The 20778-nt window shown below is 44.1% G+C and overlaps 1 protein-coding gene across 1 annotated transcript in view; it reads right to left on the bottom strand.

Moving 5' to 3' along the window:
* The window catches only part of CHRNG (cholinergic receptor nicotinic gamma subunit), a 28700-nt gene extending 14059 nt beyond the window's left edge, over nt 1–14641 (bottom strand). The window contains exons 1-7 of the mRNA XM_073589339.1: nt 14597–14641; nt 14270–14379; nt 11052–11207; nt 10199–10296; nt 9685–9885; nt 9330–9444; nt 8213–8327 (exon numbers count right to left, since the gene is read on the bottom strand). Coding sequence (XP_073445440.1) covers nt 8213–8327; nt 9330–9444; nt 9685–9885; nt 10199–10296; nt 11052–11207; nt 14270–14379; nt 14597–14599 — 798 coding nt within the window. The 5' untranslated portion in view covers nt 14600–14641. The remainder of the gene's footprint in view (nt 1–8212; nt 8328–9329; nt 9445–9684; nt 9886–10198; nt 10297–11051; nt 11208–14269; nt 14380–14596) is intronic.
* Nucleotides 14642–20778: the final 6137 nt, after the last annotated feature.

The following is a 20778-nucleotide window of genomic DNA, read 5'->3' as shown; positions in this document are numbered from 1 at the left end:
AACTGTGAGTGTAATCTCTTTGTTTTCTCCACTTTTATTTTATACCTGTACTGTACATATTTTATGTCTCAATTTTATAGCAACTTTTATCTGTAATCACTGTCCTCTTTCGGAAAATAAATGAAATTATTTAGATCTGTCTCCATGCTCTAAGAATCGAACTATACGCCTTTGATAGATAATCGCTACTAATTCAAGGGGTTTGCCACGGACCCTCTTAATTTAACACTGTGAATTAAGTAACCGTGACTGGTGGCAGCGCGTTGTGTACGGCTATTACGGCTTGCTGGCAGTCTAGAAGGGTCTTATATTGCTGAGTAAGGGGCTTCAGCCACAGCATTGATAATTCCCTTACTGCAGAAGCCTAATTGCCAGTTCACAACAGGCAGCCCGTCCGGCGACTAATTATCCTAGGTGCAGTTCCCTGACTGACCTGAGGGTAAGGGGGGCGCCGGAGAGCTGCGAGTTCCAAAGTGGAACTGAGAAAGTGGGATATACATAAATCCCCGCAGTACTTGGAAGATTGATAGCAGTGGTGGGGCATCCAAATTAAACTCCCCCTGCGGCAAATTGTAGAGCGAGATTAGCTTGCTGGATATTTTTGTCACATGGTGCCAGTGGTGGGATAACTAAGATAAGCCCCACTGCGCCTGTGATAGCCGTGTGCCGGCATTGTGTCACGTCCCTCCGTCCGCTGATACACCGGTGTCAGTGGTGGGATCGTGACATAGTGGTGACACAGGGTCCGCTGTCCGTCGCGTATTGGTGGCAGCGGGACCCCCGTTAGTCGTCGCCCGTAAGTAGACGAACGGCGGTGGGCTGTTCGTCACAGGCCTGAGATAATAATTCAGTGTCCTCAAGTCTGTAGGGGGATTCAAATTCTCCCCAGTCCTATATAGACATTTTATACACGATCCAATTTCAGCCTGTTATATGGAGGTGTAATCTACACTGGGCCTGAGATAATAGTTCAGTGTCCTCAAGTCTGTAGGGAGATTCAAATTCTCCCCAGTCCTATATAGACATTTTATACACCATTAAATTTCAGCCTGTTATATTGAGGTGTAATCTACACTGGGCCTGAGATATTAGTTCAGTGTCCTCAAGTCTGTAGGGAGATTCAAATTCTCCCCAATACTATATACACCTTGTACCTTGTTTTACAGTACCATATTGCTGGTGGTATTTTGGGTACATTTTCCCAAAAATGAGGAAGTGTGTTGGAAGAGGCCGTGGAAGTGGGCGGGGGTTGCCAGCTGGTAATGATGGTGTTGGTGGTGGTGGTAGAGCTGCTGGTAGTGGCAAAAGCACAATAGCACCTAATGCAGGAGGTGTTGAGCCTGTGTCATCATCTGGCTCCACAAGGCCTCGAAGACTCCCTTTTCTGGGAGTAGGTAAACCGCTTTTAAAGCCAGAGCTTCAGGAAGAAGTTTTGGCTTACATTGCTGACACAGCCTCCAGCTCTATCGCCTCCTCTTCTGAACTTTCAAAAAATAAAAGCACTGAGTCGTCATTGGAGGCTCATGGTCAGGAACCGCACCTTTCCTTGTGTCCTTCACCCCTACCAAAAGTAAAGGATGCAGCAGGCCACACCACAGATTATGGAGCTCTTTTCACATACCATGCCTGGGTTATCAAGTCAAATCGTGAATTACCCAGTCCAAGAAGAATCTGACATGGAGTGCACTGATGCACAGCCACTGCTAGATTTATCTGCTGGTACATTCACTCAGAGCACTACATTGTCCTCGCAGTGTACTGAGCCAGTATATGACCCTGATGAAACTCAGGTGCCCCTTCCCGCATACTATACCACCTTACATGGTGACACAGAGGAAGGTGCATATGACATTGAAGAGGAGGTGATGGATGACCCAGTTGTTGACCCAGATTGGCATCTATTGGGGGAAGAGGGTGCCGCTGCCAATAGCTCAGAAGAGGAGGAGGAGCATCTGCAGCAGGCATCGACATCGCAACAGATGTTACCTGGCAGGCCCGGAGCAGTCCAAAAACGGGTTACAAAAACCAAAAGAGCTGCAGGACAGCTAGGCCAGACGGTCAAATTAGCACAGCGTGCAAGGCCTCAAAATGTCTTCCATAGTAGGAAGAGTGCAGTGTGGCACTTTTTTTAACAAAATCCTAATGATCAGGCAAAGGTTATCTGTAAGAAGTGCGCAAAGACGTTTAGCCGAGGAAAAAATCTGAGAAATTTGAATACCAGTTGCATGTTTAAACATTTAACCACCATGCACTTGCAAGCGTGGACGGACTACCAAACCTCACGTACCACATGTGCAACTGCTCCCAATGAAGGTAGTCAGCAACGCTACATCGTTTCCCCCACTGTAAGCCCATCGGTTAGCACACCACCAGCAGCAAATGTTGAGGTGTCGTTGCAAGGCCAAAGCAATCAGGGAATCACAATGTTATTGCTACGAAAGTCTGAATCTAGGCCATCAGAAAGAACACCAACTCCATCACCATCATCAACCCTCTCTCAGTCCGCCATGTCCACCGCTAGTTCCTCCATATGCAGCTCTCAAGTCCAACTCACCCTACCAGAGACTATGAGTAGGACAAGAAAGTACTCATCCTCTCATCCGCGTACACTGGGTTTGAACGCCCACATTGCCAAACTAATCTTGTTAGAGATGATGCCCTACCGGTTGGTTGAAAGCGAAGCTTTCCGCGAACTCATGGCCTACGCAGTACCACGCTATGACCTACCCAGTCGGCACTTCTTTTTTCGCAAAGCCATCCCAGCCCTCCACCTTCATGTGAAAGACCGCATTGTCCATGCACTCAAGCAATCAGTGAGTGGAAAGGTGCACCTCACAACAGATGTATGGTCCAGTAGGCATGGCCAGGGCCATTACGTGTCCATCACTGTGCACTGGGTTAATCTGGTGGATGCAGGGTCCACAGGGGACAGCGGCGGTGGGACAGTGCTGCCTAGCCCACGGTATAGGAAACAGTTGGCTGTAGGCGTTCGACCCTCCTCCTCCTCCTCCAGAAGCGAAAGCTCGTCCACAGGGCGCAGTTGCACGAGCACTCCATCCGCAGCTGCCAGTGTTGCACACTCGGTGTCCCACTATCGAACACCTAGTGGTAAGTGTCAGCAGGCTGTGTTGAAGTTGATGTGTTTGGGCGACAACAGACACACCGTGGAGGTACTGGCCGACTACTTGCAGAGACAAACTAAGTCATGGCTGGACAGTCTACATCTTGAGGCAGGCAAGGAAGTTAGTGATAACGGCCGGAATTTTGTGGCAGCCATAGCCCTTTCAAAACTCCGACACATACCTTGCCTGGCTCACACCTTGAACCTGGTGGTGCAGTGCTTTCTCAGTAATTATCCGGAGTTAACAGGCCTGCTCCAGAAGGTCCGAAGACTGTGCTCGCACATCCGCCGGTCGCCCGTACACTCCAGTCGTATTCAGAAGCTGCAGCGATTGCTCCAACTTCCCAAGCACCGCCTAATTATCGACGTTGCAACAAGGTGGAACTCCACCCTGCACATGGTTGAGAGGCTGTGCGAACAGAGGCAGGCTGTAATGCATTTGTGGGAGGATACACGGCCAGGCACTTTGAGGGCAGACATGGAGTTGTCGGGTGTGCAGTGGTCGAAGCTGAAAGACCTCTGTAAAGTCCTTCAGTGTTTTGAGGAATGCACATGACTGGTAAGCGCAGACGACGCCATCATAATCATGAGCATCCCACTTATGCGTCTGCTCATGCACACTTTGATGCACATTAAGGAGCAGGCGTCTTCAGCCGAGGAGAATGAGGAAGAGGAGGAGGGAAGCCTTGATGACAGTCAGCCATTGTCTGCTCCGGGACCTCTCCTGGACGAGGTGGAGGAAGAAGAGGAAGAGGATGATGATGGGGATGATTATTTAGGGGAGGAGGATGCTTCTCGTGGGGCAAGAGAAAATGTTGGCGTGGCAAGGTCTGGTACAGGGTTTGTGCCGTGACTGGAGGGATGTGGATTTGCCAGAAAGTGCTCCTCCACCCAGCACTCGCAGTGCAGCATTGACACCTGGAACATTGGCCCACATGTCAGATTATGACAGATTATATAAATTAGTGTCTAATAAATCCATTCCGCCAAACAATGTGGACTATGCCATACAGGCATCCTCCAATATGCCAGACATATAAAAACCCCCACCACCCACCAGGGAAACACACTCCACCAACCAGGAAATTATATAAAACAGGCGTATGACATGTACTCATTCATCCCATCCGGAGAGACGGATTGTAATCTAAACATCCACTCACATTCCCGTCTCAGAATCAAATTATTCATATTTCCTCCCCTTGTTCTTGGTTTAACCAGCTCAATCATATTGAAGGTGATGTCGCTCAACCGGCCCTGATGCACCGCATTAATGTGTCTGGCGACAGGGTTATCACGTTTGTTCCTGATATCCCCCAGATGTTCACCCACTCTCACCCTCAATTCCCTGGTAGCTTTTCCCACATAGTCCAAAGGGCAGGTACATGTAGCCTTATAGACCAGGCCTGTCGATCTACAGTTTCCGAAATCCCTAATATAAAAGGTTTTACCATTGTGTGAGCTCGTAAAGGATTTACATTGCAACATATATTTACATCTGGTACAATCTCCACATTTAAAGAAGCCTAAAGGCTTTCTATCAAGCCATGTACCCACCCCCCTTGGTCTCTGATAGAGGCTGTGCACAAGCCGATCCCCTATAGATCTCCCTTTTCTGTAAGTAACGGTGGGTTTGGACGATATAATCCCCCTCAAATTGGGGTCAGCTAGCAAGATACCCCAATGTTTTTTTAAAACCTGATACACCCTGTCTGATTGGCCATCATAAGTGCCAATAAGCCTAACAACAGTATTATTAGATGTATTCTCCTTTTTTGGAAGGAGGAGAGAAGACCTATCTGCTGTCAAGGCTTCATGTTTTGGTCCATCCAGGGTGCATGAGGGGTAGCCTCTGTTGTACAGATCATTAGCCTGCTTCCTATAGACATTCAAATCAGAGCAGTTCCTCCAGATCCTAATGAACTGCCCCTTAGGTATCCCCCTCCTCAGGGGTCCAGGGTGATGGCTCGTCCATCTTAGCAAACTATTAGTTGCAGTAGGTTTCCTATAGGTACATGTGCTGATCCTTCCATCAGCCTTCTTGGAGATCGTCAAATCAAGAAAATTGATACTTGCAGTATGACACTCTGATGTAAATCTCAATCCCATCACGTTCTTTTTAATACATTCAATAAAACGGAGGAAATCCACCTCTGAGCCAGACCAAAATATCAGAATGTCATCGATATATCTGGCCCAGAGGTTGATAAACGGAATCCACCACTCTTCTTCCTCCCCAAAAATATGAGTTTCCTCCCACCAGCCCAGGAAAATATTTGCATAAGTGGGGGCACAGGGGCTCCCCATCGCAGTCCCCCTGAGCTGGTGGAAGTACTTAGAGTCAAAGAGGAAGTAATTTCTGGTGAGGACGAAGCTCAACAATTTTTTAACAAAAAGGTTATGTGTTTGACATTCAACTGCTCTTGTTCGTAAATAATGGGTCACTGCCACCAACCCCCACTCATGTGGGATGCAACTATACAAGGCCTCCACATCAATGGATGCCAGCAGGGTATTCCCCTCCAGAGTAACAACCTCAAGCAAATTCAACAGATGCGATGTGTCACGCACATGGGACAGCAATGCAGTAACAAATGGTCTCAAGACCTTATCCAGATAAACCCCACTATTCTGGGTCAATGAATCTATACCAGAGACAATGGGGCGACCCTTCAATGGTTCAAGCCCCTTATGCACCTTCGGTAATGCATAGAAGGTTGCTATCACAGGAGCAGTCAGGAATAAAAAACGAAACTCATCTGAAATCACCCTGTTCTCCTTTGCCTCATTCAAAATAGATAATAATTCATTCTTATACACAGATGTTGGATTATCCCGCAAGACCTCATATGTGTCCTCATGATTCAAAAGCGCATAACACATTGCCCCGTATTTTTCATGGTCCATGAGCACCAGATTGCCGCCCTTATCTGAGGCCTTGATGATTAGTTTCGCATTCTTTTCAAGCCCCTCAAGAGCCATCCCCTCACAGTAGGAGAGATTTGATGGATTACTCAAATCTCTCCAACATCTCTTACCGAGACAGAAATATATATGAAGATTTAAAAATACCCCAACAGTGTATACTGGTGTACACTTCTAAAACATTTCCTTTTTTATACTTTTTAGATTGTTGTCTAATCCATACTGAGGCTGTGAGTGTCTTTGCTGTACTCCGGAAATAAACACGGAGATTTTAAATGTTTAAACTATGCTATATATACCTGTTATCCGGTGATACTGTACCCTTTCTCAACTTTCTGCAATCTTGTCGAATCCATACTGTGCCTGAGACCGTCTGAGTCTGCCTCCTGATTACAGATGAGTGGTGTTTGAGTGGAACTGTTGGCCAAATTCAAATTCTACCTGTTTTGGGAGGTGTTAGATCCGTTCGTTGAACTACAACACTTTGATTAAAATCGGCTGTTCGAGTTTCCGTTCGAAAACGTTTCGTTAAACAAAAGCGTATCTTTTTTTCACATTAATAATGGTTTTTAATGATAATAGACAGTTTTAGGGCATAGTAGCGGTGTCTGGTAGCCAGCGGTGTAGTACTCCTGTGAAGGAGCTACACCGTGTGTGTTTCTAATAATTTTTTACCGCATATTGTCCTGAAAATCCTTTTGGGCCTAGTAACTGTGTCTGCTACTCAGAAGAGGAGCCCACCCGTGAACCGAGCTATGCCGCCTGTTTATGAATGAACCAGTTTTTGACTGCATTTACACCACTTAATACTTTGGGCCTAGCAACTGTGTATGCTACTCAGCAGAGTTGGCCACCCATGAACCAAGCTATGCCGCCTGTTTATGTAAGAACTGTGTGCTACTCAACAGAGGAGCCCAGCTGTTAAGCAAGCTACAGCACCTGTGGTTTGAACACTTAATTTTTTCACATTCTTTCTGGAATGCCGTTTAGGCCTAATCCAGGAATTACGGTTGACCTGCACTTACTGGGAAATGCTTGTTCGCGGGGAAGAATTGTAATCCTTGATCCCCATCACTAACGCGATGACATCACGTCTGTACGCCCTCTGCCTAAACAGTCCAAGTGCAGAGAGATGGAAGATGGGGACGACGAGGAGTCCAGAGTACAGGGGTTCCCTAGCGAGGAGACTTATTTGTTTTAAAGGTTGGGAGCAATTTTTGGGGAGCACGATACTCTGGAGAATGATATCTGGGGCCCACCATACACTGGAGCATTCCAAAGGTGGACATCAGTCACTGGAGCAGCATTTACAGGGCCCATTATACACTGGAGCATTAGAAATGGGGCCCATTATATATGGATCATTATTTGGGCTCATAAGACACTGGAGCTTCATCCATGGTGAGCAACATATACTGTAACATTATGTGGAGCTCATCATATACTGTATGGAATATTATATGGGACCAATGATTCTGTATGGAGAAATATATGGGCCTCATTACTCTGTATGGCGCACTATGCAGTGGCCATAATACTGTATGGAGGAATATACTGTCTGTTTTTGGAGCTATTGGAGAATTTAAAATGGATATCAGTCATGTGATGTAAGAATTGAAGTATTTTTCATTGTACTGTACAGTTATTTCTCTGCCGTATCAAAGGATCATGAATTGTGTCATGTGTTAAAGGAGCCCAGTGACACTCTTTGGCCCTGGGCCCACGAAAATCTGGAGCCAGCACTACCCCCCCGACAACTTTAGCCAAATAACCCCCAGTTTTCAATGCTTAACTATTATTATAAAGTAAATTAAGGTTGACAAGCTTCAGTAACAAGAATTGATGTTTTTGGCATTAAAATGGGCACTGTAGGTGTGTTTCCTGTCCTCCACTCACTGCCGACTTTTCTTCCCCATTGACTTACATTGGGTTTCGTGTTTCAGTCGGACTTCGACTTTTCACAATAATCGGCTGATTTCGTTAGACCCGACTTTTGCGAAAGTCGGGTTTCGTGAAACCCGACTCGACCCGAAAAAAGGCAAAGTCGCTCATCTCTAGTCTAAAGCGCTCACGTACTCTGCACTGTATCAACTATTTTTGATCATGAAGCTACTTCTAGAACAGAATATCATGCACCCTAGTAATAGCAGAAGTGCCGCCTCATACCTCTCTTACACCGCTTGACATCTTATGAGTGTTTGGGGTGCGGAGAGAAATATTCAAAACAACAACAGCATTAAGTACGATGGTGATAGTGACCACTATAAGAAATGTTATATACCTAGAAAAGAGAGAAATTACACTTACTAAGCAGTAGTTATCATTGGATATAAATGTTTTAAAACCTAAAGATTTGCATCATAATATTCCACATAAACTTTAACCATGAATGTTTTAACCTAATTTTAGTTTCATTAATTAGATGATACGTGTGTAGAAGAGAAATAATGTGTTTAGTATTCTTTTAACCATTGTAGCTATTGTTTTTTATTTTCATATATTTACTGGGAGCAGTCAATTTGAAGACACACACTTTCTTTCTGTATTGATTGTATAGACAGTACAGCTGAATGTGTGCTTTATGGCAGTTGAAAATAATTGGTAATTGGGATCAATGGCAGAGAAATGTAATAAATTATTTAAAAATTCAAGAAGTTGTAGACTACACTCTTCACATCGAGACCAGGGAGTGTCAGGGAAGCTCAATACGTAGTGTTGCTGTCATACTTATGTACAAAGAGATGACTCTGCTCATCTACCCCAGTCTAAATAGCAAAGCTGACAAGCAAGCTGCAAAAAATAGGAAATGTTAGCTTCTTATTTGTGCTTTAGTGGTCAGTGTGGGAACCTTTGGAATACTCATAATTAAATATTTCAAAATTTTCATATATAGATAAAAAATATAGACCCTGTTCTCTCAAAGTTCTAGAAATTGGATTCCTGCTTTTAAGATTTAGGATAAACAATAAATGTATCCACACCAATATGCACTTTTGTTAATTTGGGGTACAATCTTATAATCTGAAGGTACATTCAACTCAAATGGTGAAGAGGATGGAAATCTATGAATATATGTAAAATAAATTAAAAAAGTATCAAAAAACGAAAGCAAAATAACCATTTGCCTATTTACACAAGTACTCAAGGCTACATGTACATGTTAACAGAAGGAGGAATAATTTGGTAGTTAGAGGAGAAATTTGTCTAATGGTACTACTACACTAATGACTACTTCATCTAAATATACTTAAATAAAACATACTGTACAAGGAGTTACACTTACTTTACTATAAGTGGCACGGCTGTGGAGGTTTCTGGAATTTTTTTGGCTATCAGGAAGAGAAATACGGTCTGAGCCAGTAAGATATTAATGGATACTGTACATTTCTGACCTCCCGCTAAAAAATAAAAAAGTTATTACATGGGAGATAATTAAGTTGTTTGTTCTTTGATTTTAATTTTCTTTTCCCTTATAAGCAGTCACAATTCTTTCGCTTTTTTTATATTTCATTAGTTAACTTGTTTTTTCTTTTTTTTTTTGGCTATACGTCTCATATAACTCTAGTACAAGTTTAAAAAAAACAACTTAAATTAAAATAGTCACACTGCTCATGATAGTAGAATAAATTGACTGATACCTTTGGCCGGGAGGAAGTAAACCAGAACACTAACGAATGAAATGAGAACACAGGGGACTATTATGTTGATGATATAGAAGAGGGGCTTCCTCTGAATGATGAGATAGAAGACGATCGCCTGGTAATTGATGTCATCTGGGGTATGCCGATGGTCTATGATCTTCTTGGCTGGCATATGTTTTATTGCCCATTCCCCATTTTCTAAAGATAGGAATTTCAGCAAAATTTATACAAGAAGCAAAATTTAAGAAGTCTAAGGGATCAAAGTTTTTCTATCAATCGCAGCAGTTCATTATTACTGAAATTCAATGTAATCGCTACAAGTTCTGTACAGATTGAACAACATCCCAGACAGGCCACATAGACAGGAAACTCTGACCAGATACACAAAGCTGCTCAACCACTCATCAATTCTTATAAAAGGGAACCTCTGATAGTAATAATCCCTAGAAGGAGGAAACCATTGGAGTCGATCATATATTCAATCATCCTCATTACCCAAATTTCTTTGTACCTGTAAATGCTTGTGGGTCTATTTCAATCCATTCTATGGTCTCCCCTTTTGTCACTGTTAGGAGCAATTCAATCTCATTTGCGTTGTATGTCTGCGACCTGGGTAAAGAGTAATATTTATCAAGTGGAATATCTTATGGCATACAATTACATATATTGGGGAGTAATGATGTCACATTCTTCTCCATACTCATGTCCTATAATATAGTTTATTATAAAAATTTAATAACATCTCAGATCCAAAAAATGTCTGGGTTTATGCAAACTACACCCGCAAATTAGGGGTTCTAGGTGAGGACCTAAAGGTCCAATTACACTGGAAGATTATAGTGAACAAACGTTCCTAGGAACACATGCTTCAGAATAATTGTGTAGTCTAAATCAGCTGCACATCCCCCAAAATGCACTTGATCGTCATTTGACATGATCTTTTGTGCTGCACAAGACATGATAGTTCTCGGCAGCACATTATCCTGTCTAAACAAGAACAATGGCACTCTATGCAGAAAAAAATTATCTATGACAGTTTGCATCTAAAGTGTGGTGTGCCCTTTTAAACAAGCTATTAAATGACCACCAACCAGTGGTCTATACAGTGGTTTATAGCCACAAAATTGGGTGGTGCAAATGTAACCCTTAGATTCGAGCATGGATGTTGGTAACTACTGTATGCATTATGGAGGACACTAAGCACCTTATTAGTTTATTTAAATGATAGTTTTTGTCTCATACTATAGGTTTCGTATATAAAATGATAAAATATACTTTACCCTCACACTGTGTAAATCTACAATTTCATAAATTCAACAGCATTTTTAAAAATTGATATTAGAGTTAGATATCCATATACTTACTGAAACACCATGGAGCAGTTTTGCCAATCAAAGGGGAAATATGTGACAACAACAGGACAACTGCTTTGATAGATAGCAGGAGGCAGCCAGTACATGGAACCATCATAAGAAACCAAAGTGTTGGTATATAGGGCAATGTTAAAGATGCCATCTACACTAAAAATGTAAAAGAAGTTACTGTTAATCAAGTTAATTCTGCAAATCTCCAACCATACATTTTTTTATATACGGTATTTATCGGTTTTCATCTTTTGCACTTTGATTAGAGATTCACTGTACACTTGCAGATGTGAGTAAAGACTATCTTAGAGAAAGATAAATATTCAAATTGTCTCTTCAGAGAGGAAGACTTGAATTCTAGTGCCACCTATTAGAAGCAGCAATCCTACAAGTCAATATTGACCCTTTAACAAACATTTGACTTAGGATAAAAGTCAAACCAGAACCTTTTTGCTTACACGGTGTTTCGGAATATTACCCCTCGTCAGTGCAAAGTATGAGATCTGATTTGGCTAGGTGAGAGGTTGAGACAGGGAGGAGTACGCATGGTGTTTAAGTCTCCTCATACTGGCATGCCAAACCTGGCTTGTCACTCTCTACAAGGAGAAACCTTACTCTTTAGATCCCAGTCTTAACCTATTACCTAGCTAAATTAGATCTCATACTTTGCACTGATGAGGGGCAATACCCCAAAACACCATGTCAGCAAATTGGGATTCTGGTTTGGTTTTTATCCTAATTGCAAGACTCGTTAAAGGGTCGATGTTGACTTCAAGGATTACTACTTTCAATAGGTGGCACTAGAGTTCATGTACTCTTCCTCTCTGAAGAGACAATTTGCATATTTAATTTCCCAGAGGAGAATGCAAGGCATTTAAGTCTCCTCGTATTGGCATACCAGATCCAGCTTGTCACTGTCATGATCTGAGTTTGATCTGACAGAGTTAATGTATATAGTGAACTTTTTTCCTTGGCTGTGTGCCAACGGGAGTTTTTGCCCCCGGTGGCCATTAGGGTCATTACACGTGTTGTCGTTTGGTCTAAGTTACCCCGGTGGTGGTTAGTGGTATTACACTTTAGTTAAAGTGCACATGATTAATAAAGCAGGTGTGATTGCTCTGGCTCTGCTATAAAAGAGTGTCAGGTGTTGCAATTAGTGTTGGTGATAGTTGTTCTTTTGCAACCAACCTTGGTGGAGGAAGGAGCTGGAGAGAGTTCTTTACACTGTTGTGGAAGGAGTCACAGAAGGGATTTCCTTGCTGCTCTGTCAGAACTTGGTGGCAGCTATTCAGGTGGAAGGCTCCATTCGGTTGCTGGACTCTGTGCTGGAGCATTAGCACAGAGAGCGCTAAGTGTTCTTTATCCCTGTTTGTGACTTTCCTTATGTGTGTTCTAGTACAGTGGTGGGATTAGTTTCCGCACCGACCAATTCCCTAGTGAGGGACTAGGTGCAGGGCGAGTCAGGGTTTCTAGGTTCCCGATCGGCGCCCGGTGCGGAACCGGCATAGGGACTGTTGAGGAGTGCAGGGTCACTGGCTCAGTGGAGTGCAGGAGGTCTCCGCGTCCCCATTCCCTAGTGCAGGGCCCACCACTGTAATTGTTCCCTGGTGTTTACCTTTTTATTTCAATTCGCCAGCTGGAGGCGGGGTATCCAGTTTTACGTGTACTTCTTAAATTCACCAGCTGGAGGCGGTGTATCCGGCTGCACGTCCCATTATTATTTAAATTCGCCTGGCTGGAGGCGGTGTATCCAGGGTTACGTGTGCCATAAATTCTCCTTGCTGGAGGCGCTGTGTCCAGTCACACGTTGGTCGTTACAGTCACGCTCCACAAGGTGAAACCTTACCACTTAGATCGTTAGAGAAAAATATTTACTCAGGGCTCCTAAGCAGACCTACAGTCAACAGTTCCTGAACAAAACTGTCCCAAAACAGTGTCAATCATAGATAAATTCTAGCTGATGGTATTTCTCAATGCTGATTGTTACAGAGAGAATAAACAGCATCACTGATGTCTTGAGCCCTCCATTGCTCTTTACTGCAGTCCCATATTGCATCATGGTTTCTTTGCAGAGGCTTCAGTGGCGTAGCATAGGTTTTCAGAACCTGAGTGCCCATTTAAAATAAATAATGCCCCTATAGAATTTATTAATGCTCCACCGTTAAAACACAATGATGCCCACTGAGTATTCCCTCAAAAAGTAATAATGTCAACTGTGTGCCATTCCCCAATATACTCCTAAAAATAATGTTTATTCTCATATAATCTGAGAATCAGTCTCTAGGACCCAACAGTAGAAGGTACTCTAGAAAATACAAGTGTGTTAAATGGTGTTCCCCCAGAGTCAGGAGCTAATTGTCATTTCCCAAAAATTGACCAGACCTAATGATTGTGGGACTAAGGTGAAGGGATAGGTAAAAGAATGCCTCCTCAAGGCCCAAGAGGAAAAATACAGAGGGTATAATTGGTTGGAACATGTAAGACAATTTAAACCTTTTACCCAGTGGCAGGGACCTTATAGGATACTGGAAAAGGTGAGGTCAACTATAAAGTACACTTACCAATGAAAAGGAAGCCCTTTCCTATATATTATGGCAACATATTAAAACTCTCAAAGGATAGGGGCATACTCAAAACCCCTTGCTTGTTGGCCTGGTCAGAAGTCAACATTGCAGGTGTCAAAGTGGCAGAAACGTTGCCGCCTTCCCAAAATTAGAACAGCTGAAAATCGGTACCCAAAAATAAGGATAGGTTCTTGGAGTTACTAGAATACCCTTGTGTCATCAAGCATGACCCTCATTTTAAGGTCAATTTAAAGCTCTGTAAACTCTGTGTGTTGGCAGATGGTGCCCAGCCCTGGCTTTGGGCAGAGGGGGGTGGTATATAGCAAAACCAGGTAGACTAAGGTTAAATCCTAACACTACAGGTTATGATTAGGTGTACCTGACTAGCTCTACTTATAACCTGGCTTTAAAGTTTCCCATTGTTTCAGGTCATTTCAATAACTCCCTAAAATTAATTAGTCCACTATCCCTGCTATAGGAGTTGCAAATCTATAAAGAATGTGTTTCTAACATTTTGTGTGTTAAAGTTCATTAACTATACTCTAAATCATAATGGTTACTGTGCTATGATGAATGAAAAGGATCAATTAAAACATCCAGAAAAGCAATCCACATCAGTTTTTATGCTTCCGATTGATCTTGGATGTTACTAACTTGTTTTCCAGGCCAATATCTGGAAGCCACACCATGGTGGAGGGAATACGTGTAATTTCAATGCCACTATGTTCTTCAGGCTTCCAGCTCAGACGATAATCTATCCATTGCTAAAAAAAAGTAAAATGGAAGATCATTAGGATCATACGTGAAGGATAATATATGGTTATAAAGGTTAATGTGAACACACAGTTAGTATTCAACATCCCAGTACATGAAAGTGGATAACAAGTCACTGTAGTCAATGACTAACAACCACGAATAGATTTGTCAAAAAGGTACAAAGGATAAATCTTTTTACAATGCATCATTATATTACATACTTACCATTTCTACCCAGACATTGGTGGTCAAAGCTTCCCTTTTTTCATTCTGTAATGGGAATTAAATAAAAAAAAGATGAAAATAAATGTAAGAAGACTATGTGGCTGAGTCATTAAGACTGGCATTGTGCACGCTAGTCTTAACAATATGCCTAATTCATTAGCTGTTGCACACTGCTTAATGAATAAGTGCCAAGGTTAACTGTGGTGTACTACTGGCAGAAACATTCTCCAGTCTTTTGACTTTGTATTTCTCCAAAAAATTCAGATACAAACCAGACAGGCCTAAATGCATCTGCACTAATACAGGGTGCAGCGGACCCAAGTAAAATGGCAGCTGCACAGGTGCATAATTACCAAATGAAACAGCCAGCCTACAATCAGGGATTGGCCGTGTGGCACACCAGTGCAGAAGAAATAATCCGCATGTGGCAGTGTTCACACAGGGAATGCAGGGCTTCTGGTTCACAACCTCTTAGTAACACCATATAGGGGGGCTGCTCAGTGCATGTTAGAGTAGGACTGGCAAGTGTAAGGAACTTACTGGTGCACTGGTGTACCACACGGCCAATCCCTGATTGTAGGCTGGCTGTTTCATTTGGTATTTATGCACCTGTGCAGCTGCCATTTTACTTGGGTCCGCTGCACCCTGTGTTAGTGCAGGTGCATTTAGGCCTGTCTGGTTTGTATTTGAATTTTTTGGAGGATTTTTTCCGCTTTTTGAGGTTTTCATGTTAGAGTAGGACTGGCAAGTGTAAGGAACTTTGACTTTGTATTTGGCTGCAACTGGAGTTAACTGGAGTAACTTTAGTAACTTACTAAAGCGGCGTAATTAATCATGAATTTAATGGGCTGGTAAAGCTAAGCCCCGTCCTACCTATGCCCTGCCCATGCAACACCCACACTGGCGTAGCTGGTGGGGAATGAGATATAAATGTCAGAGGTACAATATTTTTGCACAACTTCCTAGTTGTCCAAAAATACTACAACTTATAAAGGTGTTTTATGCCATAATTCTTGCATAAACATCTTAATGCATCACCCTCTAAGACAGGCCTGCACAACTTACTGCCTGTGGGCCACATACAGCCCACCAAAGTATGTTTTGTGGCCCGCAAAGCCCACAAATACATTTGAAAACTGCGGCATCAGGACTAGGGTAGAGCAGCGCTTGTCTGTCCTAGCCGCGACGTGCAGCAGCTTGATGAGGTCAGCACGCCACTGACATCATCACACTGCTGCTGGCACAGAGGTGCAGAGGACGCGGCAGGCACTAGTAAGTGCTCCAGGAGCCGAAGATGAAATTTTTGTTTGGTACTTGGTGTTACTTTCAGGGGTCCATATTGGAGCAATGGGAGCCATTATGGGGAACATTATGAGGAAATGAGGAACATTATGGTGCAATGAAGGACAATATAGAGCAATGGGGAACACTGTAGGCCATTATAGGGGACCTTATGAGGCAATAGGGAACCTTATGGAGCAATTAGGGATATTATGAAGCAAAGAGTGACATTATGGAGCAATGGGGACCATTATCAGGCAATGGGGGCACTACAGGGAACATTATGGGGCAATTTGCAACATTATGGGTCAATGAGGAGCACTATGGGGGACATTATGGGGCAATAGGGTATATGGGGCAATGGAGACATTCTGGAGAAATAGGGAGCTGTTATGATTGGGTCACCGAGGAGGAAAGCAAGACCAAGCAAATCCACAGAAAACCAGAGAGGTTGGTAACTAAGCAGACTTCAGACCCCTGATCCTATCCACACAAACGCAGGTAGGAAAATAGACTGAGCAAACTATGTGGCCCACACTAACTAGACAGGACAGGAAAGGAAAGACTCTGTCTGCAATCACGCAAAAAACCCTGTAAAAAATGCCCAACACGTCTGATAAAGAAATACTGAAGTCAACTACAACGAAACTGAAGGTGGCCGCGCTTATACCGCTGTGTAATGAATGTATCACCCAAACTGAAAGTAGCAGTCAAACTGAAAACAGGCACTACTCACTGTTGCGAAGACTAGTTATAGCTGATCATGTCGATCTTGTGTTCACAATAATTGGAAAGGAAAAATTCCTGAACTGAAGCAAAAACGGGGAGCGTCCTCCCGTTTGCAAAAAAGAAACAGCTCCCCGCAAGAGAGAGCGTCCCCCTGGCGGCAGACAGCCACGGCCGATGGCGCCGCCGAACAGTAGCGTGGTGAGCAGGGGGCGTGACTGGCGGGGGGCGTGAATTGTGGGTGGTGACGTCACCGTGCAAGAACCAATCCTGACGCGTTTCGGGGAAGCCGTCCCCCTTCCTCAAAGGTATATACCCCCGCCAGTCACGCCCCCTGCTCACCACGCTACTGTTCGGCGGCGCCATCGGCCGTGGCTGTCTGCCGCCAGGGGGACGCTCTCTCTTGCGGGGAGCTGTTTCTTTTTTGCAAACGGGAGGACGCTCCCCGTTTTTGCTTCAGTTCAGGAATTTTTCCTTTCCAATTATTGTGAACACAAGATCGACATGATCAGCTATAACTAGTCTTCGCAACAGTGAGTAGTGCCTGTTTTCAGTTTGACTGCTACTTTCAGTTTGGGTGATACATTCATTACACAGCGGTATAAGCGCGGCCACCTTCAGTTTCGTTGTAGTTGTTTTTTCCAGTGGCAGATAGCACACTCAATTTGCCAGGTGTGCCAGCAGCATATCCATTGACTGTGCATTTGCAGCGCCGGTGTGTTTTTTGCCTTTTTTGCAAATACTGAAGTCACTAGACTTTGCCCACTATATCAGCACTCTGGTATATTCTGAAAGCAGAGCAAAAAGAGGCCAATCTAATAAGGGACAAAAACAAACTGGCACAAGCAGTAACATAAGTATGGAAATTCAGCACAGCCCCAGCTGGAGCTGTCTGACACACAAAACTGAAATAGACAAAACCAGATCAAATGTGAACAATAGCAAAAGAACACTTAGCTGAGCATGCAGGGACTGAGCTGGAAACTAAGACCTCAGGAGGCAGGAAAAAATCACCAGCCGGGATAGAGGGAGTCGGCTGTCCTAAATCCAGTCAGAAACTCCAGATCTCCAGTCATCCTCCTCATCATCAGGTGGCTGGCCTCTGTCAATTAGATCAGCTCCATTACCTCCAGTAACCACCAGAGGGAGCCCGGAAAGAGAACTCGCGACCTCTCTGTCAATACAACCAGCTCCACTACCTTCGCTAGTAACCAGAGGTAGGCCAGAAAGCGAATTCACAACAGGGAGCATTGTGGAGCTATGGGGGGCATTATGGGGCAATTTGTAACCTAATGGGGCAATTAGGTGGGTTGTGAATGGGATTACAGTATAGTGTACAGTGGGGGGACTTTATGATGATAGGCAGTGTGGGGGAGATATTATGGAAAGGTGCAATCTGAGGGGACATTTTGGAGAGGGGTAGTATGGAAGAATTCCATAGAGAAGGACAGTGTTAGGAGGATATTTTGTACAGGAAGCACAGAGTTGGGCAATTATTTATTCAGGGGTGCAGCATGGGAGATATTTATATTTATGTTGCAGTATAATGATACTTTTATTTCTAAGGGCACTGTCAGGATGTGCTGCTGAAGATGGAGAAGAGGGAAGTCTGCAGAGACGTGCTCTGGTGTAAAATCTCATCATGGCATCTGTACTACACAGAGACAAAAGGGATGGGAATGACTTGAATCAGAGAAGGTAGTGGAACGCCCGCTAGGGCCGGGGGACTCGGTCCAGGCCTTAGTCAATTTTTCAGGGATTTTGTCACGGCAGCGGTGACCCGGTCAATGGCTCTGGGCGTCCAATCAAATAAAGATGGGGAAGTTAGTTGAAATAAAGTCGTGACCCCACGACTAAGGGGATAGCCGATGCTGCTTAAGGAGGCAGCCGGCGCAGTTGGTGATGCAGCCGAGTTGATACAGCTCTCCACAGGTAGAGCTATGCCCCAGGACAATTATAGTGGTATGGATGTTAGCAATGGTTGTAGTGCAGGGCAGATGATGCAGTAAATAATCTGAGGACACAGCAGAGTGCAGTATTCACACTTTTACTCACAGTTCTTCCAGTTACATTCCTCAGCCAAGGTGCAGTGTCTTCCGGGTTGGTGATCCAGCCAGCTCTCAGGTAGTTTGAGGTCCACTGTACCAGAACCCCCCTTCTTATGTTTCTTTCCTGGCCATCTCTCTGCCCCGACTCCTGCCTCTCCAGCCCTGCGCCTTCCCACACAGTGTCCCAAGCCAGCAGCCTCGGATCCTGTCGGGCGATGTTCTCTTAGTCCCTTTGATCCTATCTGCCTTTTCAGCTTAATGTGTATGGAGTTGGCTGTAGCACATACAGTTGCTACAGCCTCCAGTTTGCCAGCTGAGTCCTTAGTTTCTCCACTAGTCTGGTGCCGGTCCCCTACTCTGACCCGATCCCTCCACCTGACTACAGTTGGCGTGGATTCAGGGGCCATGGGTGGATTCCTCACTTCCCATGCCCCTAGGACCCCTTCTTTCTCTCACACTGCGCTAGTCTATGGACATTCTCCTCTCTCCTTCAGTTCCCAGCACCAACTGCCTTCTCCTTCCTGACTCCTGATACCATGACAACTCTCCACTCCCAATTGTCAGCTTTCTCTCCAGCTGTCCTTCCCTTATCTAATTCCTCCACCCATACCCTCTACCTAGTTCCTCCCTGGTCTGGGGAGGTCTAGTGTTGAGTGCTAGTGTGTGGGTCCTGGGTAGTGCCCCTTCCTTACCCGAGAGCGGTGTAGCACACATCTGGATGAGGTGCAGTACCTCTCTGGTGACTGGACCCTCAGGGGCACCACAATGTCACCTATAAGGTACCTGAATGCAAGCATTAATTTGTGATACTGATTACATCTCTTCAATGCTCTGGTTCCTGTATGGTCGGCAGTCTGATGATGGCTGGTTACAATTCCCAGCATCTCTTTACACTGTTAAAGACACACTGGGAATTGTAGCTTCAAGCAATAAATTATATATGGGAATGACCTGACATTACAATTGATAGCTGTAACTAAGCTTGATGCTGTATGCATTTACTGACGGTGGTTCTGGCACTGCATTCACGTACTGATGGTGATTCTGATGCTGCATTTACAGTGGGGAAAAAAAGTATTTAGTCAGTCAGCAATAGTGCAAGTTCCACCACTTAAAAAGATGAGAGGCGTCTGTAATTTACATCATAGGTAGACCTCAACTATGGGAGACAAACTGAGAAAAAAAAAATCCAGAAAATCACATTGTCTGTTTTTTTTCATTTTATTTGCATATTATGGTGGAAAATAAGTATTTGGTCAGAAACAAGCAATCAAGATTTCTGGCTCTCACAGACCTGTAACTTCTTCTTTAAGAGTCTCCTCTTTCCTCCACTCATTACCTGTAGTAATGGCACCTGTTTAAACTTGTTATCAGTATAAAAAGACACCTGTGCACACCCTCAAACAGTCTGACTCCAAACTCCACTATGGTGAAGACCAAAGAGCTGTCAAAGGACACCAGAAACAAATTGTAGCCCTGCACCAGGCTGGGAAGACTGAATCTGCAATAGCCAACCAGCTTGGAGTGAAGAAATCAACTGTGGGAGCAATAATTAGAAAATGGAAGACATACAAGACCACTGATAATCTCCCTCGATCTGGTGCTCCATGCAAAATCCCACCCCGTGGGGTCAGAATGATCACAAGAACGGTGAGCAAAAATCCCAGAACCACGCGGGGGGACCTAGTGAATGAACTGCAGAGAGCTGGGACCAATGTAACAAGGCCTACCATAAGTAACACACTACGCCACCATGGACTCAGATCCTGCAGTGCCAGACGTGTCCCACTGCTTAAGCCTGTACATGTCCGGGCCCGTCTGAAGTTTGCTAGAGAGCATTTGGATGATCCAGAGGAGTTTTGGGAGAATGTCCTATGGTCTGATGAAACCAAACTGGAACTGTTTGGTAGAAACACAACTTGTCGTGTTTGGAGGAAAAAGAATACTGAGTTGCATCCATCAAACACCATACCTACTGTAAAGCATGGTGGTGGAAACATCATGCTTTGGGGCTGTTTCTCTGCAAAGGGGCCAGGACGACTGATCCGGGTACATGAAAGAATGAATGGGGCCATGTATCGTGAGATTTTGAGTGCAAACCTCCTTCCATCAGCAAGGGCATTGAAG

Source organism: Dendrobates tinctorius, unplaced genomic scaffold (genome assembly GCF_039654945.1).
Source record: "Dendrobates tinctorius isolate UK_male_01 unplaced genomic scaffold, ASM3965494v1 ptg000107l, whole genome shotgun sequence".
Taxonomy (NCBI): domain Eukaryota; kingdom Metazoa; phylum Chordata; class Amphibia; order Anura; family Dendrobatidae; genus Dendrobates; species Dendrobates tinctorius.
Note: the sequence above shows the minus strand (reverse complement) of the source record. Positions and strands in the feature narration are given on the sequence as shown.